Below are 26,617 nucleotides of genomic sequence, written 5' to 3'. Positions count from 1 at the left end.
TGCCATCTCCACCGGCCCGACTCCTATACTTGCCCACCAGCGCCGGAGCGCTACACCGGCCACCCACCCTCCTCTCCCTAAATCGCCGACTCACCTCCACCCCGACCCTCAAAAAAGTAAAAAAACTCCTTCCCCGTCTCGATCCCAACCTCCATACCCTCGAAAAACCCCACCCTTTGTCCCTTTTCCGCCCCTACCCTTCCCTGCTCCTAAGGATAGCAATGGGGTGGGTCGGATGCAGAGGATGGTGCCTCCAATCCCATACCCGCCTAAAAATCTTGTACCCATCCCAACCCCACCATCCATGGCGGGTGCAATTTTCCACATCCACACCCGCCTCGCCGGGTACAAGTTAATATTCATCTACCACCACCCATTTGGATATCCATACCCGCCTCATACCCGCTACCATAATGACATTAATATGATGAATTATTATTTTTAATAAACCTAGTTTTACATCCACTTGACAAAATTTGTATACGACGTTAATGTTATTAATAAAATATTTTACATGATTACAGTTTAGATTCTAAGCTCTTCCAAGCTTGTTTCAACCTTTACGAAAAGTAGTATAAGGCGGGTATGAGACGGTGATGGGGAAAGTTTACTCTAAAATCCATATCTGACCCACCATCCATGGTGGGTACAATTATTATACCCATCCTCGCCTCATCACTCGCCAAACTTCCCTCCATCCTTGCCCCACTTGGGCGGATGAGGCGGGTCTCCCATTTGACCCGACCTACTGCCATTCCTACCTGCTCCGAATTTGGCTCCTTCCCTTCGCACGCCTTGATTTTGGTCCCTTCCCCTTCCCACACATTGATTTTGGCTCGTTGTTTCGATAACACATTGATTTTGGCTCGTTGTTTCGATAACAAGTGTGGTGTTTTAGAGGCAACAGAAGAGGGTAGGGAATGGGCGGTGGCTCGGGGGAGTTGAGATGTGGGCGCGAGGGGGAATATGGCCTGGTTTAGGCCGATCGTGGGGTTGAGGAGGTGGCTGGGGGCTGGGGGTGTTAAAATAGTTAAATTTTTTTTATATTTTTAATTATTTTTACAAAAGTTAGTTTAAAATAATTAATTAATGGTAATTAATAATAATCATTTCCTTAAAAATTAAAATTAAAACTTATTTTTTAACTAATCACGTTGTGACACGTGTAAATTGATCTTAACTGAAAAAATACCTATTCAACCGATTACAGGTAACTTAAGGCTATTTGAAGCAGATTGACATTAAAGGTTGGATTATTGAAAAATAATCAAACGGTGTTGTAGACACCCATTTGTATCTCCCCAAAAACCAAACCCAGTGATGAATGCCTTTCGCGTCGAACCATAATCGAATGAAGTGAAAGTGTGAAAGGTCAAGTGTTACTTTTTATTAAAAATCTTTCTTTTTGTTTTCAAAAACCAACTCTATTTCATGAAAATAGTCAATCCAGTTTAGTTTGGTCCATGATACAGGTCTAATAATAGTGTAGTTAGATGGGGCTTGCAAAGAGCTTTACAACGATATATTATAAGCCAAATTCCGATGAATAATGAGGAAGTTATGGCCAAAATACTAAACTGGGCCCGGTTTGATCCTTACATACGGCCTAATGATCTAGAGGAGGGTCCAATGTCAATTATCATTCCTAAAGCTATTAGGATTAATTATAGTCTTCTAGAATTCTCTAGAAGGTTCTCTTAAAACCTTATGGAATTAGAATTGATAATTGTGGATTGATAAGTTTAATTTGAAATAAAATATTATTTTATGAAAAACACGATTTTGGTTTTCATACGGACTCTACAGATCAATTTTGATTGACAAGTAGATTCCGTGATAAAAAGCGCGTGAAAATCCAAGCTGTCGCCAAACGACAGGCTTGTCGCCACGTGACAGAGCTTGTCGCCAAGTGACAAGGTCGTTTTGCGGCGACAGCGTGGAATTTTATTCCTTTTCAAATTCTACCTATTTCCGGACTATTTTTCTTATAAATAGGGTCCTGAACCCCTGTTTTTATTCATCAACTCTCATCAAGGATTCCTTGATTTTCTCTCTCTTTCTAAACCAACCCTTTTACAAACAAAATTCCGCACTCACGAGATCCAAAAACACCTAGCCAAGTTCGAAGTTGCTTTCGCCCTAGACGTGAAAGGTTTATGCTTTTTTTGAGGGCTTGGTTCCAAATCCAGTCTAAACTTTTTAACTCTTTCTTTCAATTCTAATTCTTTGATTAATTATTTTCATTGAAGTTTATTAACTCGTGTATTTTGCTATTAGAAAGAGGTATAAGGCTTCAAAGTAAGTAATTAGCTTACTCCCTATTTTATTTCAATGTAGAAAGCATGCTTATATTGTTTTAATATTCCTAGTATCATGTTAGGATGTTATTTATTGCTTTCTAGTATCATGCTTAGGGTGCCTTTTACTCTTTCTTATATTATGTTAGTACCATGTTCTGTTTAAAGCTTTGATCTTTGATGTTTAGTGACATGCTAGGATTTGTTATTAATCTTGTTAGTATCATGCCTAGGATCTTGCTATTATTATTAAGCTTTATTATGCCTTATTATGATTATAATTGCTAGGGAATTCTCTTTGGTAAACTCCAAGTTTATAAAATTCTAAGTGGTAAACAAAGTTTTTTAAAATTATCTTTGGTACTCCTAAAGTTTTTATAATTATTAATGGTGCCATTAATTATCATATTTTATAAAAAATTTAACTATAGTTTGGTTTTTTAATTTTTTTAACAATAACATTTAACTATAGTTAGGTTTTTAATTATTTTTTTAATAATTTAATAATTATACTAAAATTTAAAAAAAAAAAAATCAACCACCCCTTCCCCCCACCCACAGCCAGCTCCCCCTCCCCTGCACCCACCCACGCCGGCGCACCGACCGCCCAACCTTCATCGGCGCGCCGTCCTCCCCCACCCCTGGAAACGCCGACCTCTCCCAACCTCTGTTCGCCGCCCTAGAAACACTAAACCCAACCCAAAAACACCAAAAAAACCCTCCCCCACGTCGGTGCCGGCGCCGGCGCCAAGCCCATCCCCTCCCCCAAACCCACCCCAAGAAACCCCTCTCTCCCCTATTCCCCAAAACCCTCGAAAACCCCAGCCGCCATCCTCGAAAAATCCTAATTGTGGGTGGGGAAAGAGTTTAAGATTTTTGGAGGGTGGTGGGCTGGGCAGTTAGAATTTTCGGGGGTGGTGGAGAGTTCACCGAGGGTTTTGTGAGGGTGTATGAGGGCCGATTAGGTTTTTTTCGTGAGTGGTGGGCTGGGTGGCCGGGGTTTTCGGGGATGGAGGAGAGGTCGCCGAGGGTTTTTGGGGTGGGGGAGGTTTCCAGGTGGTTTCGAGGGTGGGGGAGGTGAGGTTCCAGGTGGTTACAAGGGAAGAGAGGTGGAAATCGAAGAAGGAGGGGAACGGCTGGTCGCCGGCGCCAGAAAAGGGGAGGGGGTCTGGGTGGCAGTGGCGCCGGCAAAGGGAGGGCTGGTGGTCGGGGTTGCTGGTTGGGTGGCGTTTTTTTTTTAAAAAAAATATTTCTATAATAATTTAATTATTAAAAAAAAAACTAACTAACTATAGTTTAGGATTTTTTATTAAAATAACACTTATCAATGGTAATCAAAATTTAGGTTTATCATTGATAATAAAATTTAAGAATGTTTACCACTTGGAAACTTAAAAACTTGGAGTTCACCAAAGAGAATTTCCCTAATTGTTATAATTATTATGTTGCTTGATATTATTATTGTTATTGCTTTGTAATACCCGAGATTTTAAAACCTGATTTATTATACGCTAATATTTATTTTATTAGCTTAATTAAAGTTTTGTCTCTGTTTTAACAAGAACGAATGTTTTAATCTTGAATTTTATTTTAATATTATATTATTTTAGAAGCTAATTTTAAGGAAAGTAAATTATTATTTTACAGCTTATTTCCGGTCAGTAAAATGTTTAAAGATTTGTATCAAAATATGTATTTTTACCCGAGAAAATAAAATGACCAAAATGCCCTTACTTATCATAAGAGACAAAATCCACCTCCTAACTTCATCCCTTTTTTACCACTAAGAAAAGAATTGATAATTTCATTTCTCACTGTTTCCTTTACCATTAGTTGCCTAATTCTTGTGATAATCTTATCACTTAATAAACTTTTATAATCTTTTCTTGTAAGCTATTGATCCTTCACCGTTAAGAAACAAAAGAGCAAAGGATAAACTTTGCTTCATTCAACTAGAAAACAAAACCCACCTCTTGCTTCTCTATTCTCCTCACGGTTAAGAGCTTTATAATACAAAGTCTAATGTTGCCTTTCCATATAATTGGTCACTCAAAACCCCATGATTATCAATTTAGCAAATCTTGATCTTATCTTCTTCTTTCTTTCAAGTTCATTCTAGCAACCATACTACTCTATGTATATATAAAACGTCATCACCGTTCACTAGTGTCATTAACTCATTATATACTTTATTTTCTCCTTTCGTAAACTTTCTTGTCAAACTAATGAAAATGGCCTTCTAAGACCCATTACCTTATTGCTTCGTATACTACTAATTAGCCCAAGGTATAAGTAGTATTGTTTCAATGTTCATATTTATTCTTTAAAGAGAAATCTTGTTATATCTAGTATTGTTTTTCTTGTAATACAAAAATAATTCTTATACTTAAGTTAATGATTTAGTGGAAAAACTATGACTTCTTTGAGTCATAAAGCTACGTATGGTATTACTTGTATTTAGAAATAAGTTTGTTGATTTTATACTAAAATAATTAAAGAGTATAGTTTTAATCATTTTTCCCACTAATGCAATAATTTATATTTTCAAGAAGAATCGGACCTCGGAGCTCAGTGAGAACGATAGAATAAAGGCTAACAGGAAGGTTATCAGACTGTAAATCGAGGTAACGGCTATTGCTAGTACCCACAATTCCCTTCGAAATGTGTTTATAAAATCATGATGTCATTTTTGAAAGTTATTTATATCTCTGGATTTAATGACTTGCGGGATGATGAACGTGTTTATTAATGTACTTCAGTTTAATGATTTATATGAATGATTTTATTGATAAACGTTGTTTTATTGATCTTTGGATCTTACAAAAGTATGTCATGAATCTATGAATGACTTATGTAAAAGTTACACAACATGATAAATAACAGTGAAAGACCTAGTCCGTCTGGCAGTATATGTTTACAGGTTACTTTTCGGTCATGCATGTACCCATGGGGCATTAGCCCAACTATGTCGAGCATCTGCTCTATGTTATGGGCACCGGCCCATCGCGGAAGACGTTCCGCCATGTCATACTTGCCAGCGACTAGCATGTTAATATGAACGTTATATATATCATTATATGAATTTTATTAAATGTTTTAAGATATTCCATTCTCCCTGTTTTATTAACTAAAATGAATTGAAATGATGTTACACTACTAGAGTAGTTCGTTACTGAGTCTTCGGCTCACCCGTTTTTATGTTTTGATGTTTTAGGTTCTGCTGGGGATGATGGAGACGAGTAGTAGCGAGGATTTTAATTTCAGTTATCACTTAATAGTAGTTATAGATTTAAGTTGTTTAATTTGAATAGTAAGACTAAGCTACTTAGTAAAGTTTGAGATAAGATAGGATTTCTATTGTAAAAATTAAGAATAATGTTTGTTATAAATAGATCACTATGTTTTATAAATCAAGTTTGTTAATTAAGTATGTTTGTTGCCTTGTAAATCTCGTGAGGGATTTACGGCCAAGAGATTTACGGCAGTGACGTCCCGACCGTGTTAGGTTAATTCCACTGTTAAGATTCTCTTAATAACTGATTTAGAGGTTAGGGCGTTACATGCTTGATCACGCCTTTAATTTTATGCATGTTTAAAGAGAATTTGTACTTGAAATCACGCTTAATAAGATAACTTATAATTTGGTTTAGGGTAATGTGATTTTAATTCAAGTGATTGCCAATAATAGCTTAATTTGTGCATTAATATTCAACGAACATAGATAAACAGGTTTAGGATTAATATAATGTTTGCATGTTAGTAAAAAAGCGCACATGAATACGAGTAGAATAAAGTAGAAGCCTATTTTATAGGGCGGGTTCTCTCTTTTGTAGATTGGACTAGTACCCTCATCCCCAAACCCTGTTTGGTTCAAGACCTTATGGAGTTGACGATCTCCTGGATCGTTGAGGGGTGTAACCTTCACCTCGTGAATGGTTTACAAGTTCCTAAAACTTTTTGGCGACTCTTTTGATCTCTTTTCTTTCCCTTTGGACGCCACCATACTTAAGTGTATGATCACAGTGGGGTTCAAGCTTGGGGTTATGATGCTAGTGTAGGCGTCGTTTGAAGTGCGCCTACGTTAAAGCATCTTGTGAATATGCTTGGCACTCATAGGAAGTGGGAATTGACATAACGATTAGGGACACGATTAGGAACAAGGAAAGTAGGGAGCCGCCAACAAGTTTTTAAGGAACTTGTAAACCGTTCACGGATCATTTAAGGCAACCAGGGACAACGAAAGGCAACAACGATTGACCCGTGAAGGTTACACCCCATTCATAATCCATGAGATTACTAACTCCATATGGTTCGGAACCACGAAAGGAGGATCGGGGATGATGGTACGAAGTGAGTCATGGAGTCACATTCGCCCGTATTGGACTCTACTCGATTCTTATTGTGAAAAGTATACCCGCGATCTCAAAGGCATACAAACAAATATCAATTTGCTCCAAACTATTATTATGCTAAATTGGTTGAATATTAATGCACACATTATTCTAAAATATTGTGATCACTTAATTAAACAACAAGATTAAATGAACCTAAACCAGTTGTCCAAATTATCTTATTAGGCGTTATTTTTAATTACATATTCCCTTTAACATGCAATATCAGGGCCGTCTATTAGGGGGACCACAATGAGCGACGGCTCAGGGCCCCCCTATTAGTGGGCCCCGTCATTGTGATTTTTTATTTATTTTTTTTTACAAAATAAAATGAATTTTTAAATACTAGAAATATATGAGACATATTTGGTTTATTTATTATCACTAATTATACCCATAAGTCCATAACCATGCTAATACTTTTTACCAATATATAAAAAACGTATGTTTTCATGTAAAATATTTTTGGATTAACTTATATATATCATTATATTTACATTTTATACTTCTTAATAATATTAATAGTTAAATTTGTGCATTGACATATGTGTTAGTGTTGCGATTATTATGAAATAGAAGGATTATATTATTGCCCTCTTCTCTCTCTCGTTTCAAATTTTGTGATGCCATCAAAATTTTAATTAATACGCGATGGTATAAAATTAATAATTAAATAATTCAAATTATTAATCCAATAATCAGGGGTAAAATGTTTTGTTGCTAAATTACGTATAAATTACACTTTGTAGTTTAGGGTCAGGGCCCCTATTTAAAATTTTTCTCAGGGCCCCAAAAATGTCTAAGACGGCACTGTGCAATATGGTGATCATAATAACAATAGAAACCAACATCAATATTGGAAGCAATTTAATAATAATAGCGTCAGTCAAATCAAATAATAACCCTAATCATGCTAATAGCAACAAGAATAAAAATAAGAGTAATGAAGTGATTAATTACTCACTTTCCACGTTTCCTTGAATTGATACATCATGAATAAACTGTTAGTAACTTCAATAAAAATAAATCAAATGGAAATTAAATTAAATAAATTTAGAAATGATTTGGTCCAAACCCTCAGTTAATTCTACCTTTCACGCCTTGGTTTAAGTATAGAACTTCGGGTATTGTATGAAATCCTTAAAGTGCTTAAGGGATATAAAATGAGAGAATAGGGTTGATAGAGTTTAGGCTAGAGCAAGAGAGAGAGGAGATAATATTTTTGGTGTAGGGAGAGAGGATGATTTTTGGTGTAGAAGAGAGGAAGAGAGAGTGATTTGATGATCAACCTTGTTGGTGATTGAAAAAGGGATATGACCTCTATTTATAGGGAAAAAAAGGGGTCGAATCAAGAAAAGATAAGAATTCGAATCGGATAAAACTCTTGCGATCGATAGACAGCAGTTTTTACGGTTTTTGTTTTTATCATATCTTTTGATCCAGAAATCGGAATAAGATGAATAAGATATCGTTGGAAAGCTCTTGAAATCTAATTTCTAACCCAATTAAAATCAGATTAAAATATTTTGTATAATAAAAGATATGGCCGAAATAGTGGGACGGTGTCAGTTTTGGATAGAGTTTCGTATTTCTTTCATCTTTTTCGTTATAGCTCGGAATTAATATTATAATATATCATTGGAAAGATAATTTCAAGAGCTCTCCAAACATTTAAGAATTAGATAAAAACAGTGAGGCACGAAAATAATTTCGGACTATCTTTGAATGTCTTTCAATTCGAATCGAATTACTAGAGGAGTTTTATTCTATTTCAAACTCTTTAATCTTATCTTTTCAAAAAGGATAATTAAGATCTTTTAGAATCTTATAGAAGAATCCAATTAATCCTAATTGGATTAGGAGTGGGATTAAATCCTTTTGACCCTCCACATGATTATTGGGTCGTAGGTAAGGTGGGCTTAGGTTCGATTTAGACTCAGTTTAGTATTTTGGCCATAACTTATTCTTTATTACTCGGATTTGGGCTTATAACATATCGTTGGAAAGCTCTTTTCAAGCCCCATCCAAATATTTAATAATTGGACCCAGATTATGGACCAAAATAAAATGATCAAAACGTTTTTATAGAAAGGACACGAAATGAATTATTTTGGGTTTAAAGCCATGAAAAGAGGAAAATAAGTTACGATTTGGGAAAATGGGCTATGAATTGGATTGTTTTATCAAATTTATTGAATGGAGCATGGATTTAAGCACTCTAAAGATTACATACTCAACCCGACTAATAATGGCGGTGAAAGGTTGTTCATCATCGGGTTTGGTTTTGGGGAGACATTTTTAGGTGTCTACAGAAGCCCCCACTTTGACTAAGTTTGTAGAAACGTTAGTTTTGAAAACGATAGTCAAAGTAGTCGATAGGGACGGAGAATGATTTAAGATGTTCTGCGATCTTAAATCACTCTGTACACGCCGATACTTGCAGAAAAATGTTAGTTCCACAGATAAAAGAGTAAAGGGATCGAATGCATATCTGACACCAGTGTACCGATGACAAATGAGTTTGGTAGCTTCCTATGCTTGAAGGAATCCACCGGATGATACTTTCCATGCTTGAGGAAAGTCGACAGATAATGTTGGCAGTTTTCTATGCTCGAAGAAACCCACCGGCTGAGATACTTTTCATGCTTGAGGAAAGTCGAGAAATGACAATTTTCCATGTTGAGGAAAAACTTGTCTGATGATGAAAATGCAAGTCTATGGGTATCGAGAACCTTGCGCCGTGAATCGTCTTCGCTTGGGAGATGATCACTAAAATGATGATGGTTCGATTGTCCCCGAACGTGGGTTGTAGTTGGTTCGATTGTCCCCGCCTCGAACATGGGCTGTAAAGGGTTCGCTTGTCCCCGAACGTGGGATGTAATTGGTTCGCTTGTCCCCTGAACGTGGGCTGTAGATGATCTGCTTGTCCCCGGACGTGGGCTGTAGTTGGTCCGCTTGTCCCCGGACGTTGGCTGTAAATGGTCCGCTTGTCCCCAGACGTGGGCTGTCAATGGTCCGCTTGTCCTCGGACGTGGGCTGTAAATGGTCCACTTGTCCCCGGACGTGGGCTGTAGATAAGACCTGCAAAATAAAATTTGTCAAGGGACTCGTGTAGAAGGGTTTCGTATAGACTATGATTGACTTGACCAATTGACTTGACCAATGACTTGACCAAGCATGACATGACATGTGTATGACTTGTGATTTTGTGTATATGTGTATTGAGTGAGTGTGTGCACAGACACAAGCAACCGAAAATACAAAAGAATAATTTTTCGTCATTTTCGTCATGAGATGAGTGGAGGGTACCGAATTTCTCCCGAAAAAGAAAGACGTGAATTTTTTTTTTTTTGAACTTCCCGTTCAGCAAGACGAAATGAATCGCATGCATGGATCGAATTGCTTTTCTTGAAGATAATGTATGCATGATACATGTTCTAAGGCCAAGAGGCTAAGGACAATTACATCATCTGACACGATAGATAAATTAACTTAGGTCATGGAGCTAAGCATCATATATGGTGTAAAGAAATGATCTCGAACGTCGCTTAGGTCTGGAGGATAAGCACGTATATAGATGAAGTGATTATTTCATAATGAACGTTGCTTAGGTCAAGGAGCTAAGCACGATATGCTTTGCATGATTATAGATCTTTGATATATAAATGTTGCTCAGCACATTATGCGATGCGTGAAACAATGAATATTGCTCAGGTCAGGAAGCCAGGCAAGTATACAATATTTCTTCTAATGAATGTTGTCTTGAAAGATGATGACATGAACAGTGTTGAAACAAGATTTCATGATAAAGGGTTCTTAAAGGGAAAGATGATATGGCTATGTATGTATGAGTGAAGTGTGTGAAAGTGATACTAAGGTGAGGCTGCAAAGGTTACGGTGATGGAAATATATGTGTGAAGAGTCAAAGATGATGACTCTTTAGGCTGGGTAAGCTAATGTGATACGGATTCAAGCCCCCAAGTCTAGCTCTAAATGGATAGGGATTTAGAGATAAGCATTTGATATTCTTTGACTCGATCATGCATATATATGAATATGAATGTGGCCGCACCTCAATGTGAGGTTGCCTACGTATCCGATCCGTTAGGAATCAGGTCGAACGTAGCTCTAACCGAGCTTTGCACAAGTGTATGTAACCTCAAAGAGGTCTTTCAAGGGTTGTAATATAGTTAAGCTGATGGTTTTTTTTTAAAAAAAGGGTAAAAGGCTCAAGACCCGAGAGAAGCCCCCAAGATATGCAATTGTGTATTTGAAAATTTTAAATTCGCAAGTTTTATCTTTCACATTTTTTTTTTTTTTGCTTTGCTTTGATTTTTTTTTTTTTTTTTTTGTTCATTTGAATCAATGTAGGCAATCACAGATCATGCGGTTCATCACTCACTTAGCATTCATGTTTCTCAGGCACGGTACCAAGCACTTGATGAGAGACGCAATTCGAGATGTGTTCGTATCAAAGACATTGGAACACTTGCCTTTATACATTGTTTTTTTTTACTTACTTATTCTTTTGTTTTTTTTTCTTTTTTTTTTTTTTTTGAACTTGCTCTTTGAATGTTACACAAATTGCACACCTTCCCATCCCATGGTTAGGTAAATGTGGGTTGAATAAATAAGGTCAATCGTTAGTCGAGGCTCAAAGTGGTTGATTAAAAATGGTTTAAAGGTGTAGGGAATATTTCAAGCATTATGATAACCCCAAACTTGAACCCCACTGTGATCATACACTAAAGTATGGTGGCGTTCCAAAGGGAAAGACAAAGAGCAAAAAGAGTCGCCAACAAGTTTTAGGAACTTGTAAACCCAAAAGACAATCCAAAAGGACCGTCAACTACTCCATAAGGTCTTGAACCAAACAGGGTCCGGGGATGAGGGTACGAATCCAATCTACAAAAGAAAGGACCCGCCCTATAAAATAGGCCTCTACTTTGTTCTGCTCGTATTCATGCGCGCTTTTCGAATAACATACAAACATTATATTAAACCTACCCTGTTTATCTATATTGGTTGAAATTTAATGCACAAATAAGACTATTATTGGCGATCACTTGAGTTAAAATCACATTAGCCTAAACCAAATTATTAATTATCTTATTAAGCGTGATTTCAAGTACAAATTCCCTTTAAACCTGCATAAAAGGCGTGATCAAGCAATAACAATAATATAAATATACATCAAGCAACATAAATAAACAATATATAATAATCATGATAATAGCATGATAAGGCATAATAAAGCTTGATATAAAATAGCAAGATCCTAGGCATGATACTAACAAGATTAATAACAAATCCTAGCATGTCACTAAACAATAAAGATCAAAGCTTTAAACCTAACATGGTACTAACATGATAACATGATATTAGAAAGCATAAAAAACATCCTAACATGATACTAGGAATTAAAAAAACAATAATAAACATGCAATCTACATTGTGAAAGAAATAGGGAGTAAGCTAATCTACTTACTTTGAAGCCTCGTACCTCTTTCTAATAACAAAATACACAAGTTAGTAAACTTCAATGAAAATAATAAAGAACAATTAAAGAATTAAATTAAAATCAAATTAAATAAAGTTTTGACTAGTTTTGGACCAAACCCTCAGAAATTATCAACCTTGCACGTCTAGGGCGAAGGCAACTTCGAACTTGGCTAAGAGACTCTAAGTCTTGTGAATGCGGAATATTGTATGTGTAAAAATCTAGTTTTGAAAGAGAGGGAGAAAGAAAGCATATATTGCTCAAGAGAGAAAAGAGAGAATTAAGGATGAGAGCTGATTGAATGAAAACGGGGATCCGAGGACCCTATTTATAAGAAAATAGTTAGAATTTGAAGAGAAATAAAACTCCATGCTGTCGCTAATCAAACCGACCTTGTCGCCAAAGATTTATCTTTTCGCCAGGCGACAGAGTCTGTCGCGAGGCGACAATCCTGTCGTTTCGCGACAAGACAGTTTTTTGCGGATTTTGTTTTAATCATATCTTTTAATCTAGAAGTCCAAATAAGTCATATAATATGTCGTTGGAAAGCTCTTAAAGTCTACTTTCTAATGCAATTAGAATCAGATTAAAATATTTTGTAGATAAAAAGATATGGACGAAATAGTGAAAGGGTGTCAGTTTTGGATAGAGTTTCGTATATCTTTAATATCTTTTTCGTTATAGCTCGGATTTATTATTATAATATATCATTGGAAATATAATTTCAAGATCTATCCAACCATATAAAATTTGGATAAAAAATATGAGGCACGAAAATAATATCTGACTATCTTTGAACATCTTTAAATCCGAATAGAATTAGAAAAGTTTTAAAAAAGGAAAGTTTATATTCAAATCAAATTCCATGATCTTATCTTTTCAAAAAAGGATAATTAAGATATTTTAGAAACTTATAGAAGATTCTAATCAATCCTAATTAGTTTAGGAATAGGATTAAACCTTTGGACCCTCCTCATGATCATTGGGTCGTAGGTAAAATCCGGTTTGGGCCCAGTTTAGTATTTTGGTCATAACTTCCTCATTATTCATCGGAATTGGGCTTATAATATATCGTTGGAAAGGTCTTTTCAAGCCCCATCCAACTACACCATTATTGGACCCTTATCATGGACCAAAATAAACTGAAATGGACGTTTTCATAAAATAGAATGGGTTTTCGAAAACAGAAAGAAGGATTTTAATAAAAACTAACCGCAACACTTGACTTTTCACACTTTCACCTTATTCGATTATGGTTCGACGTGACAGGTATTCATCACTGGGTTTGGTTTTGGGGAGACACAAATGGGTGTCTACAAAAGGGAATGACAGGGTTGCAAAGGTGCCTCAAATCATTGGTGTACCTTGTGTTTAGTTCGGCGATTAATTTTGTTATTTTTTTAATTTTTTTTATTTTTTTGCGAATGACATGATCGAATGCAAAGGAAAGAAATGTGTATTGATGGAACATGGCATATAGACATAAGGATAAGGAAAACCTATGCTAGACTTATTAGGGGAAAAGGGTTGGAACAGAAGAAGAAAAAAAGCATGAAAGCTTGTATGGAAACTTGTCATGTGCTTCATCTTCATGGATGCTTATGAATTTTTTGTTACTACCAAGAAGGACAACAATTTTGTTATTGTTGATGCTTTGATTGGAAGAAAAGAAGGAAGGAATGACGTTCCCCTTATTATTCCAACTCTTGCATAGTGATTCTTGAACGTGTGTACTATGGAACAAAATGAGCTCACTTAATGCATTGACTCAATAAATCGGATTGGAAAGGAAGAGTGTATGAAAGAATTTTCAAAACAAATGTGAAATACTCCACTCATTCCTATCATGACGGAAAACAACACATGCATGGTCCTAGTATACGATTATAAACAATATAGTGCATTACTTGAAGAAAAAGTGTGTGCAACGACTCAACATGTATGATTAGGTGAGTTTATTAAGACTTGTGGTATGATCGCATGGCTAGACATGAGGACGTTATGAAAAACAAAGGACCCAAGGACCAAATAGCACGGAAGACTAAAAGACAAACTAACTTGATTAATTTTGTATACCTATGTAAGTCTTAACTTTTTTTTTTTTTTCATGCAGGATCAATTCCACCTTGTGAAGGGGAGAGACACTGGCCTGCAATTTAGTGTGTTATGGACCCTCCCCCTATTAAGATAGGGCCTGGCAGACCTAGGAAAAACAGGATCAAAGACCCATCTAAAAATCCATCTAAGCCAGGTCACCTCACTAGAACAGGGATGGAGATGACATGTAGTAATTGTCATCAGAAGGGCCACAACAAAAGGAAGTGTGCTCAACCAACTTCCACTGCCACTCAGCCTCCCACGAAGAAGCAAGCAACTGCAGCTGCACCTCAACAACAACAAACACCTGCTGCTGCTCAGTCACATCATGAGGCTACAGCACAGCCAAGCCAACTTGGGAGGGGTGGGAGAATGATTAGAGGAGGGAGGACTGGTTCAACTTCTGGTGGAGAGAGCAGCAATGCATCTACGACAGGACTAGGAAGGGGATCAAGAGGAGGCAGGGGCTCAAGGGGTGGCAGGGGATCAAGAGGTGGAAGTCTACCACTTGGTGTGGGAGTCCTGTTTGGTGCAGATGGTTCTGTACTTAACCAGGGTCCTTCTCAATATGATGTACAACAGGGTCCTTCACAAGTCAGCCAGGTTGATATCCCCACTCAGACAAGCCACATTTGATGTATGGCACTGCAAGCTGCTGTAATGCACCCTTATTTTGGCAAGAGCATGTTTCCTGATGTTGCTTTTGATTAGTGAACAATGTCTTTTGATATGTTTATCGCTTCTACTAAAAACCCTTATATTATAAAGCCCGCTCTGCCCCATTTACGATCATATAAAGATCCGTGCCATTTAATAATTAGACGGATCTAACCCGTATTGGCCGTATTACTGTATAAATGTGGCGGGTGATGGCTTTTAAAAGGCCTCCATTCCTAGTTTCCTACATCTCTAACTTATTTCATTGAAGCGTAGACTCCATGGAAGCGTTCTCCGTTGAATCAAATTCTTGTATCCCCCATTGAAGCAGCTTCTAAGGTAAGTTGTTTGTTGTTGTTATCATCATATCAATTTACAATCTAGGGTTTATTTTGATCTAATTCAATCCAATTATCAGCGCGTTAAGTTTAGGGTTCGTAAATCTGAACTATTGGTTCTAAATTCTTAGATTATGCAACATCATAACCAAAAGAAAAGAAAATTATGAGCCTAATTTGATTATTGAATCAAATATCCCTAAAATTATGTATTTTTTGAGATAATTGAATATGAAATTAGATCTCTTTTCCCTGGGCCTAGGGCGGCCGCCCCTCCTGCCCTGCTCATCTCTGGTGGGATCTTCTTACTATCTAATATGGGGTTCTTTTAATTTTTTTGGTGGAAAATCTTTGCATATTTTGGTTGAACAAATATCAATATTTAGATTTTATGCATCCGGGGTTGATGGAATTTGTAATGATGAATAAAATTACATTTTTTATAATTTTTTTGGTGATAAATTAAAGTTAATTTTATATGAACTGATGTGCTTTTTATTTTATTAACCTTGCATATGGCTTGTTGTGATTTACTGATGATGAAAAAGGAGTGAACTTTATCAGCCTAATTTGATTATTGAATCAAATATCCCTAAAATTATGTATTTTTTGAGATAATTGAATATGAAATTAGATCTCTTTTCCCTAATTTGATTGTTGTGATTAACTAATGATGAAAAAGAGTGAACATTTTAAGAGTTGAATTCATAATTTTTTTATTTTGGAATTGAATGTTTGATGTTAAATCATGGTTGGTAATTATGGTATAGTATTCTTGTTGCAGGAGCTGTAGAAACTAGTAAACTACTGTTAAAACATGGTTAGTTGAGAGTATTACATGTTTGCATATGGCCACTATCATTTTGTTTTAAAAGTGAATTGAACACTAATGAACAATACAATGTAAAATATTAATTGCATTGATCACTGACACTGATTCACTAATAAGTTATCCAAGTTCAAATTACAACTACAATAAGTTTTAATAAGTTCGCTTAAATTTAGATAAGTTCATATAAGTTAAAATCAGGTGAATAAAATACACCCTTATTAGGTGATATGTAATGATTTCTTACTGATGTATAGTGTAGTTAAGTAATAAGTTTGACTAATCCCCTTATCTGAATTTTCTAATGAAAAAAAATACTATAATTTACTTCGAATTCTGTTCACCAGGGTTTTGCATTTCTGTCACATCCATTGGTATTGTTGCTGTTTTGAGGAAATTGGAACTCAATCTGTCAGGGTTTAAGATTTTAGTTGTGTAATTGCCTCATTATTTGGTAATTGTTCGTCTTCTGTTCATAATCTAAGTGACTATAATTGGGTATTAATGGTAAAATGCAGAATTTGAATATTGCAGAAGGGATTTGTTGTAATCATAATTGTTTGGTTAATTTGTTAGGTGTTGAAATTTATAGTTTCATTTGGCTATAATTTTTGATGGGTTCTTATATGTTGCTAAATTTGAGAAAATTTCGTGCATTTAGTTTTGTCTCAATATAAATATTTTTTTGGATTTTATTCTGATTCAATTGGCGGTATGTTTAGCATTTCTTAATTGCATTGTTAGTTATTGGGCATTGGGGTTTTCATATGTTTATAATATTTGATGGATTTATTCATATATTTTGTCAAAATCAAGAAAGTTCTGCGCTTTTTAGTCTGATTATATATATATATATATATATATATATATATATATATATATATATATATATATATATATATATATATATATATATATATATATACTATGTTACTCGGACTCTTCGTTTTACCTCAAGTACCCATGTCGGACCCTCGACACTCGGACATGGGTATGACACTCGAACACTTCATTTTAGTTCAAAATCATAAAATTTTTCCACAAAGTAGCCGAGTCGGACACTTGGACACATACCCGTGTCGGACATGGGTACCCAAGTCCGAGTAACATAGTGTGTGTGTGTGTGTATATATATATATATATTAAAAATGTTTGAGGTCTGATACGGTTCAAGTAGTATTATTTAAGATGTCTTCTGTATTTCCGAAGATTGCATCTCTTGCAGATTTTTTCTTTTCATATCTTGCCTCTGTTTTTCTTGTTATTTGTTGTCTGATAACAGCGCTAGATCGGTATTAGCATGTGCACCCTTTTTTTTTATCTACTCTTTGCTGGTGATTCTATTTCTAAATCTCACTTGATTATAATTTTTTGTTATCTTATCACAGAATTACTGATTGATTATAGTATAATTTCTGCCGAATTTTTTTGTCATTCATTGTTTGAATAACTCACTTACATGCCTGCAGCAAATTTTTACCGAACAAATTTTCAATCCATATCATGTAAAGAATTTATCATGGCCCAATTTTTGGGATTTATTTGAAATTGCATGAAGAGGGGAAAGAAAGATGCATAAATTATGTTCCTGAATTTTTCGCCATTATATAAATTGATCATGGTTAATAAAGTGGCCCTTGCTGTCTTGTTATGTTTGCCTCACTTGTATGGCTGAATCACTGATGATGATTTTGGGTTTCTGATAATGTGAAGAAAGATGCAATTTCTATTATTTGGCTAAATTAATTTTGAATCCTTTTAGGTTGGGAAATTTTAGGTTTAACTTGGTGATGAAACGTGGTAGTTTTTGTGTTCTGTCGATTTGATATGAATTTGGTTATCAGACTTATCACTGACAAAGTAGCAAAAATGATTTTTTTTTTGTTCTTTCATAGATTGCATGTTTATGATTATTGATTTGATTGAGAAACTAGTAAAGCATGAATCAAGCTATTGGTATGCAGGGTAAGCACATCAACAATGTATTGTTGATGAACACAGAGTTGCAGTTTATACTCTTTTTAGATACATAGGTGTTTTGATTTAAAATAAGAAAGGAGGTATATTTTTTAAAATATGTGTTCTATCGTTAAAATGTCATTAATTGTGAAGTATGATTACAGAGTACTTTAACCTCTATTGAAACATTATATATATTTTTCTTATATTATCAATATCCCATGCATTAACGGGATATTAACACTTTGCAAATTCGAGATGGTAAATCTTATGTTTATTAATGACATCTTACAATACATATTTTAATTCAATTATAGAGTACTTAAATTCTACCGAAACATTATCTATATAGATTTCTAATATATTTGAATGGTATTAAATTTCACGTATTGTTGGGAAGGCAAAATACATCTTTATGCTCCGGATGTAATTTCCTCAAAATATTTAATTAGTTTTCTCCCTTAAGCCTCACACTCTAGAAATAATAGTTACAGTCTTAGTAGCATTTATAAGAGACCTTCTGATGTACCACCTTCACACCCACATTTGAACTTTGGAACCCATAAAATTGTTCCGCAACAAATTTGGGGCTCTCAAACTTACTCTATAGGGCCAACAATGCATTTGAGTTCGTAATCGCAACCCTCGTTTTTGTTTGATCATCGGCCTCTGTTGAGTCCTACGGTCTTTAGGTAGTTTGTTCCCCCTTTTACGGGCTTGAATGAGCTTCCCACAGAGGAGTTGGTTGTTTATTTGGTTTAGAAAAGTCTCTTCCACTAATTGGCATAACCCAATTGCAAGTTCAGTTCAATTTTCAATATTCATTTTAAGGTTTCTGTTGTTATTGCTGTAAAAAAATTAATTTGCAGTTATTGTTTGAAGTGTTGAGGGATTAGATAATACTTGGTTTATCCTGTTTGTAACAATTCTTGGCTTCGGTAGAATTGTGTTGATTGGTGGTTTGAGTATTAATTTAAAATTTGTTCGATGGAATTCCAGATTCTTTTTTTTTAATTTTTTTTTATCTAAGTGCTGATAAATTACATAGATATTATATGTAAAATTAATCTAGTTGGTCTTATTAATTTATTATTATATGATTGTAGTTGTTATTGAGCAAAAAGATGGACTAAAAAGGCAAACTTTGAATTACGGCAACGTTATTTTAGCTGTTCAGCCATGCAATGTATGTATAGTTGGCCAAAATTGCTTAGGATCTACATTTTGTCATCACTTCTTCAGTTGTCATGTTTTTTATTTAGAAGCTCGCTGCATTAAAAAAGCAAAACTAGTTTTGAAATTATTCCAACATCTGATGGCTGTGCAATTGCATCTAATTTAGGTTGTGTTGTAGAAGGTAGAAAGCGTGGTTAGAAATAGAATTCAATCGAATATTATATCTACTGCATGTCTTTTTATGGAGCCATTTTATGGTTGGTTTTGATTGAATCTCTTTGTCCCTCTGTCATATATTGTCAGTATAAAGATGCGATTGAAGGCTGCAAGACTTTCTAGAGCAGCATCTAGGGCGGAAACTGGCCCTACTATGGTGCGAAGCTGGGATGACTTGGACTACGATGTATTAATGGGTATAATTAACAGAGTGCCTTGGCGTTGTAGGCTTTACGTTGCATGTTTGGTGAGCAAGTCGTGGTTGGCCGCAGTATTAGACTCATTGTCACCTTGTGGTGTGATCAACCTCAAAGTCAATAGATCCCCACAAGTTGAAGAATGACCGTGATTTTCCCAGGTTTCAGAGAAGATACCTTTGTTTCCTGAAGCATATGTTGGATATTAAGCCAGTTGACTCTTGTTCTGCATTGATCATTGGTGAAACTGTGCTAAAGCCACACAAGTATGTCTATATTGCGAAAAGGTAAATGAATTTTTTTTGTCAATTTTGTCTGTATTGTGCCTTGGTAAAACTTTGCCAGTCACACAACACACAAGTATGTCTATATAGCTGAAAGGTAGATGAATTTCTTGTCAACTTTGTCTTTTTATAGTTGATCCCATTGAAAATGGAATGTTTTTTTGGTTCCTTCCCAGTCTTTATTATCACTTGTCAGCAGTGTGAATTCCTATGGTTGATCTTTATAGAGATTTAACTTATTGGATCTTGAGAATGCCATTGAAATTGTCAAAGGATGTTTCCTGAAAGTTAAAGGATAACAGGGGTTGTGGGTACATTTATTTCAATGTTTTAGGCGTATATAGTGGTTTTTGGGAGTTGATTGTTAAGTAGCAGGGGCATTTTGGGAGGAAAAATCCGGGTATGGGACTCTTGAAGATGGCTTTACTCACTGAATGATATTTTATTAAGATGGCAGAATAACGGAGTACTACAGATAAAATTGGATTCATCAAATGTATCAAGATATCAGTATGCAATTTGCTAATGTTAATCTTAGGGTATGCCTTCTTTATGAAATTTATGTGCACTTTTCAGGACACCCTCGCTGCAGCAGTTGGTTATTTCTGAGGCATTGGGTTACAGACATTCATATTTTATGCAAGCTATGCGTTATTGGAGGAAGTTGAAGAAAGTAAAGTGTCCTGTAGATCTGTTTGTATTCTGCTCAGTCTGCTTTGAAAAGGTTGAAAGTCTCCAGTTATTTGGGGTTGTAAATGATGCAGCAGCAATAGCAATCCGTGATAAATGTCCTAGACTCAGACGATTGTATCTCATCTCATGTGCTTTATCAGTCACTGCATTGTCAACAATATTAGATGGGCACAAACGATTGGAGGTGTTGGATACCCGACATAGTTTCTGTGTTCGTGACTGCTCAAAGACTGCTAGGATTGGGATATCTCAATCCGTGGAGTGGAATGAAGAAGAGATTCGCTGTAAGGCTGCTGGTATAAAGTTGCACTTGAGGTGCACTAAACAGCGTTGTCCTACATGTTCTGCAACTTGGAAATGCTGCTATCCAAAAATGAAGGGTCGACTTACAAATTATCGTTATTGGAAGTATATTTAAAATTTAATCTACTTGTAATGTTGTCTATAACATTTTAATTTATAAAAAGGAAATTGCGATTAAATTTCCCTCTCCCAAAATTTTTACCAGCCAAAATATGGCTAATTGACTAGGTTGGTAAATAAAAAAAGACTCTTAGTGACAATTTGGTAATAAAAACTAAAAACTAACCCTAAGCGACAATTTGGAAAATAAACTAATCTCAGGTGACAATTAACCTAAAAAATTTAAAAAATTCCGACAAATTACTCTCGAATACTTAATTTAGTTTCTTTTCCGTGTTTTTTTATACCAAATTTCAAGATAATAAAAAAAAAGTTTAAGTATCAATTTTCACTTAATTTTCATACCCCTTGTTAACGAAACTTTTAAAAGGGATTGAAAATAATATTTTTTTTTGACAAGCGGATTGAATATAAATTTGGTATTGGGATTCAGCAAAATAAAAAAGGGATGACATAAATAAATTAATAATTCATATTAAATAAGGATTTTTAAAGAGCTTGTCGAAAAAAAATTAAAAACACAAAAAAGTTAAATTAGGATTTTTATAGTGTTGAAAAAATTAGATATTTTGAGCTAAATGTTGTCTTTTTACCAAATTGTCGCTGGGTTTTTTTTTTAGTCAGTTGGCCGCCAAAATATTTATATCATAAAAGTTTTCAGTGAAACGATAGTGTGGTTTGCAATTTTCTGTTTTTGACGTAATGGATTGCAATTTATGATATTATTCATTCAAAGGATTTAATATTGGGTTGACGTGTTAGGTGTGTCACTTACGATTTGAAACTTTCAACTTTAATCTAACCTGTTTAATTTCTTGTCAACCTTAATTTTTTTTTTTGCAAAAATTTCTTGTCAACCTAATTAATTAAATAGGATGAGAGTTTTGACCCAAAGTTGTAAGTCTCGGGTTGGGTATTGTGTTGTGTCAATTTTTTCCAACCCTATGCAAAACGATCCACTTTGATGAAATAAACATGTAATCATATCAAAGTATACAACCCAATAGGTTCACCAATAAGTAGAATACTAGAGCAAAAGTACGAATTAAGAGATGTTCAAAATCAAAGCAAAATCATATTACAGTACTAAAGTTTCAATACTCAAACTAAAATTAACCCAATTTCATTACAAAACATTAACATTTAATCTAACTCAAAGGAGCGTGTGAAATGGAGATTTGATCCCCTGCTTCCCCCCATCATCTGCCATCTCAATCATCATCAAAACTCATCACTATCACCTTCACCTTCACCTTCACCTCACCAGCATACTATATAGGTTTTCCTAATCGGTAGATCTGAATATGATCAAAACCATTCACATCGTCAATCAAATCACAGCAATCAAAGATAAAGGCTGGCCTTCTCATTGTGTTAACTAGCTCAACACGCTGTTCCTCCAACATAGTAGCAAACATTGGCCATTCAACTAAGAAGACCATTGCTTCAACATCCCAAGCACCTTCTATGTTATCAGCAACCAATATTCGATTTCTCTCTCTAGGAGCAAAACATTTCAGGATCGTATTTTCAGAAACTAATGGATCAAATATTTTCAGACGAATACCATTAATCTTCAACAACGATCGACAAATGTAAATTGCAGGAGATTCTCTGATATCATCTGAATCCACTTTATTAGAAAATCCATATATAGCTATATCCAAAGAGCCTCCGATCATGTGTGAAACAGTCTGCACTAATTCATCCATCTTTCTTCTCCTCATCTCACTAATCATTGTAAAAAACTTCTTCTCATTTGTCATCCCTACATATTCACATAAATATGCCAAATAATCTATGTCTTTTGTCAAACCCATACCTCCATAACCCGGTCTCGAATTGATAAAATCCTGATTCAATCTTGAGTTTGCAGTTATGGTGCTTCTCACATCATCGAAATTTGAGCCGACCTTTTCACGTAAGGTAGATCCTATATTCATAAGTGTTAACTGAGCTGCAAGAACTGCATTAGATAATAACTTCCCTATTTGCACAGAAGATTGTGAACCAATGATTTCGATGTTATCAACATTGACCACTCCTGCATACAAATCCCTGAAAAGAATTAAACTATTTTGACCCTCATAAAAGTTACCTAATACCACCTTCTGAGGATGTAGCAAATCTTGAACAGCGGTGCCAACAGAAAAGAACTCCGGGTTTGTGATGACGCTAAGATAACCAGCATTGTTAAACCCATTAATGTGGTCTGCAATGTTTGATTTATAGTCAACTGGTACAGTAGATTTGATAGCTACGTACTTCCTAACGAGTATTCTATCGATTGATTGGAGTATGCTCTTGATAGCATCATCAAAGTTCTTGATGTCCAAGTCATTCTTGAGTACTTTGGGCTTTATCTTGAGAGGAATGTCAACCGCAATAAAAATCAATTGACATAGAACAAGTTCTTCATCAATATTGGAGCTAAAATGTAGATTTCCCCTGTCAATACCTTCGTTAAGATAAAAATCCATACCAGGCTCAGAAAAAGGCATAACTCTCTCATCTGCTTCATTGATACCATTCATATCATTAATCTTCTCAACATCCTTATCCAAAACAACGAAATCTTTATCGTGCCAATAGTGAGCAAGCACCATCATACTTAAAACTCCAACCCTTCCTCCACCTATACAACATATTCTTTCTATATCTTCCAACATGGGCTGTAAATGAAACAAAAATACCTCCTATCAATATCATCAAACCAAGCGAAAACAATTTGTAAACTTGTTGATAATCCAAACCATATTTACTTATAGGTATAAGTATCAAACAAACAAAATATTTCATACCAATATCATCAAAGTATATATGTTATAAAAATTAGTTTAATCTAATGCATTTCAAATGATACCAACTAGTGAAGTTTGCACAGATTATATATTTTGTTTGTAAACAATAAGGTCAAACACATGTGTTAAGATATATTGTAACAAGAAATAAATTTTATCAAAAACAATAATAATGTTTAGAACTTACAGGTGGTGTAACATCTTCATCATCAGGACCACCACTAGGATTACTTACATCGTCGGAGATATCTTGATCATCGTAATCAGAAGAATCGTTCATATCACTGTAGTCGAAATAATTTAAGGTAAGTATGTTACTTCTTCTGAAGTTATAATCACATACAAAATGTTAAAATTATAGGATCAAAATCATTAATATTTAGCTATACAAGTTCCAAACAATCATAAATTACACAGAAATTGATCTTAGCAATGTTCAATTAATAAGCTATATAATAAGTTCAAACAATTAATATATGTGCCTTCAAAAGGGTTTTCTCCATAATCAGAAATCAATTTCTATTACACAATAAAAATTACACTAATATAAAGAATCAGCTTGACAACCATTTAACAACATTGTCCAACCCTATTCCCATTGTTTGTGTTTCTTCTTTGATTTTCATCCTTAATTGCCAAACCCTTATTATCATAGACTGAATACAATTGATTTGTTGATGGTTTGCAAACTATTTTAGCTAAAGTACAAATATGTAAAGTTAGAATCATCAAATATATGACCTAATTAAGCAACCAAATTCATGTATTGTATGAACAAATCAAGCAACATCGATGGACTACCTCATTTTTTTTGCTGCTCTACCCTCTGATCTTCCGAAATTGCGTCTCTGTTGTATGATCTGATCCACTAGTATATTGTCTCGTTTTAACTTTTTTTTGTTTTTGTTTTTGTTTTGTAAGGGAAATAGCTAGTCTCGTTTTAGCTTGCTGACCACGGCACGCCAAAGAGTGCTACCGAAGCCCAGGGCCCACTGTCTAAGGCCCAATTTATTTCAGCTTCTAATTAAGTACTCCGTAATTCCTAGAGATTTAGATACGGAGTATAATAAAGGAAAAATTGCTAGCTATAATTCAGCTTTTGCCTCGTTCATCTAAAATAATTTACATTTCGATTAGTTTTAAATAATATGACCTTTAATGCCAGTCAGTTTTAAATGGTCACAACCGGTCATTTCACTTGTTAAAGAAAGTTACGCGACAAGTGTCGGCATTTGATTGATAAAAAAAAAATCATAATTTTATTTTAAAAGAAAAACTTAAAAATTGTCATTTGATTAATTAAAAAACAACTCCCACCGCTAGTCCAACCACCCTCCACGGTTGCCATCTCCACCGGCCCGACTCCTATACTTGCCCACCAGCGCCGGAGCGCTACACCGGCCACCCACCCTCCTCTCCCTAAATCGCCGACTCACCTCCACCTAGAACTAGTTATTGGGCGGGTCGGGTGCGGGTCGGTTGCGGGTCAGGGTCAAAGAGGGTCACATTTTATAGGGTCAATATAGGGTCGGGCCAATGCGGGTCGCGGGTCGATAATGGGCGGGCCTACAAAATATCAATTAAAATAAATATTGGACAAAGCCATTATTAAATACGTATGAATACAAATTAATCTATATAATTATTTTTACATTATGTATTTTATTTATCAACTAAATTGGAAAAACATGTTGGCCCTATATTGACTCTACCCAATAAGGGCCCCATCCATTAATAGCCCTGTCCATTAAAAGCCCACAAGCTTGGCCCTGACCCTATTATCATTGGGCTACCCTGTCCAATAACCACCTTTACCTCCACCCTGACCCTCAAAAAAAGTAAAAAACTCTTTCCCCGTCCCGATCCCAACCTCCATACCCTCGAAAAACCCCACCCTCTGTCCCTTTTCCACCCCCTACCCTTCCCTGCTCCTAGGGATAGCAATGGGGCGTGTCGGATGCAGAGGATGGTGCCTCCAATCCCATACCCGCCTAAAAATCTTGTACTCATCCCAACCCCACCATCCATGGCGGGTACAATTTTCCACATCCACACCCGCCCCGTCGGGTACAAGTTAATATTCATCTCCGCTCCACCACCCATTTGGATATCCATACCCGCCTCATACCCGCTACCTAAATGACATTAATATGAAGAATTATTATTTCTAATAAACGACGTTAATCTTATTAATAAATATTTTATATTATTATAGTCTAGATTCTAAGCTCTTCCAAGCTTGTATCAACCTTCGAAAAGTAGTATAAGGCGGGTATGAGACGGTGATGGGGCGAGTTTACTCTAAAATCCATACCAGACCCACTTGAAGGTATTATGTCTTCGTCATGTGCAATTACTAGATATATAAATGGATCAAATTATAGAGATAGTTAAGTTCGTACATTTGGGTCGTCGTTATATCATAGCTAGAGTTACTAACGATTTTCAGGCTAGTAAAATAGGTCAAAGCCCAATTGGACGGATCCTATAAGATCACACAAAGGTAATTAGTATTACATGCACCATGGTGCACCTAGAAATAGGTGCACCGGGCCCAATCCGCCGCCCGGCCCAGCGAGTCCGTGTCCAATAGAAAAAGCCTGCGCCCAACATAAAGAAGCCCATCATTTTTTTTTTTTGGTTTTCACCATTCAATTTTGATATTCTCTTTTTGTACCTCTAAATTCTTTAAAAACCTAAATTAAAGCTTTCAACAGCTATTTTTTATTTTTCTCTCTCCTCTTTTTTTTTCCTTTTTT

At 35.4% G+C, this 26,617-nt stretch overlaps 2 protein-coding genes and 1 long non-coding RNA gene across 3 annotated transcripts; 2 read left to right on the top strand and 1 right to left on the bottom strand.

The window, feature by feature from the left end:
- Window positions 1-4,220: 4,220 nt before the first annotated feature.
- Window positions 4,221-5,760, top strand: LOC145620959 (uncharacterized). Its single transcript, XR_014108325.1, has 3 exons — window positions 4,221-4,583; window positions 4,847-4,921; window positions 5,512-5,760. It is a non-coding gene; the product is annotated as an uncharacterized LOC145620959 (long non-coding RNA).
- Window positions 5,761-15,122: 9,362 nt separating this feature from the next.
- LOC145621186 (uncharacterized) lies at window positions 15,123-21,116 on the top strand. Its single transcript, XM_081675922.1, has 3 exons — window positions 15,123-15,281; window positions 19,548-19,944; window positions 20,518-21,116. Exons 2-3 carry the CDS (start codon window positions 19,853-19,855, stop codon window positions 21,050-21,052), a joined length of 627 nt encoding a protein of 208 aa, XP_081532048.1. The 5' UTR covers window positions 15,123-15,281; window positions 19,548-19,852; the 3' UTR covers window positions 21,053-21,116.
- A 1,212-nt stretch (window positions 21,117-22,328) lies between these two features.
- On the bottom strand, window positions 22,329-24,750 carry LOC145619593 (UDP-glucose 6-dehydrogenase 3-like). The gene is made up of 3 exons (XM_081674306.1): window positions 24,660-24,750; window positions 24,046-24,142; window positions 22,329-23,729 (listed from the first exon to the last, which is right to left on the bottom strand). The coding sequence occupies exons 1-3, from the start codon at window positions 24,662-24,664 to the stop codon at window positions 22,329-22,331; spliced, it is 1,503 nt and encodes a 500-aa protein (XP_081530432.1). The 5' UTR covers window positions 24,665-24,750.
- Between the last annotated feature and the right edge of the window lie 1,867 nt (window positions 24,751-26,617).

Source organism: Chenopodium album, chromosome 27 (assembly GCF_948465745.1).
Source record: "Chenopodium album chromosome 27, dcCheAlbu1.1, whole genome shotgun sequence".
NCBI classification, from domain to species: domain Eukaryota; kingdom Viridiplantae; phylum Streptophyta; class Magnoliopsida; order Caryophyllales; family Amaranthaceae; genus Chenopodium; species Chenopodium album.
This window is presented reverse-complemented; position numbering and strand designations above follow the sequence as displayed.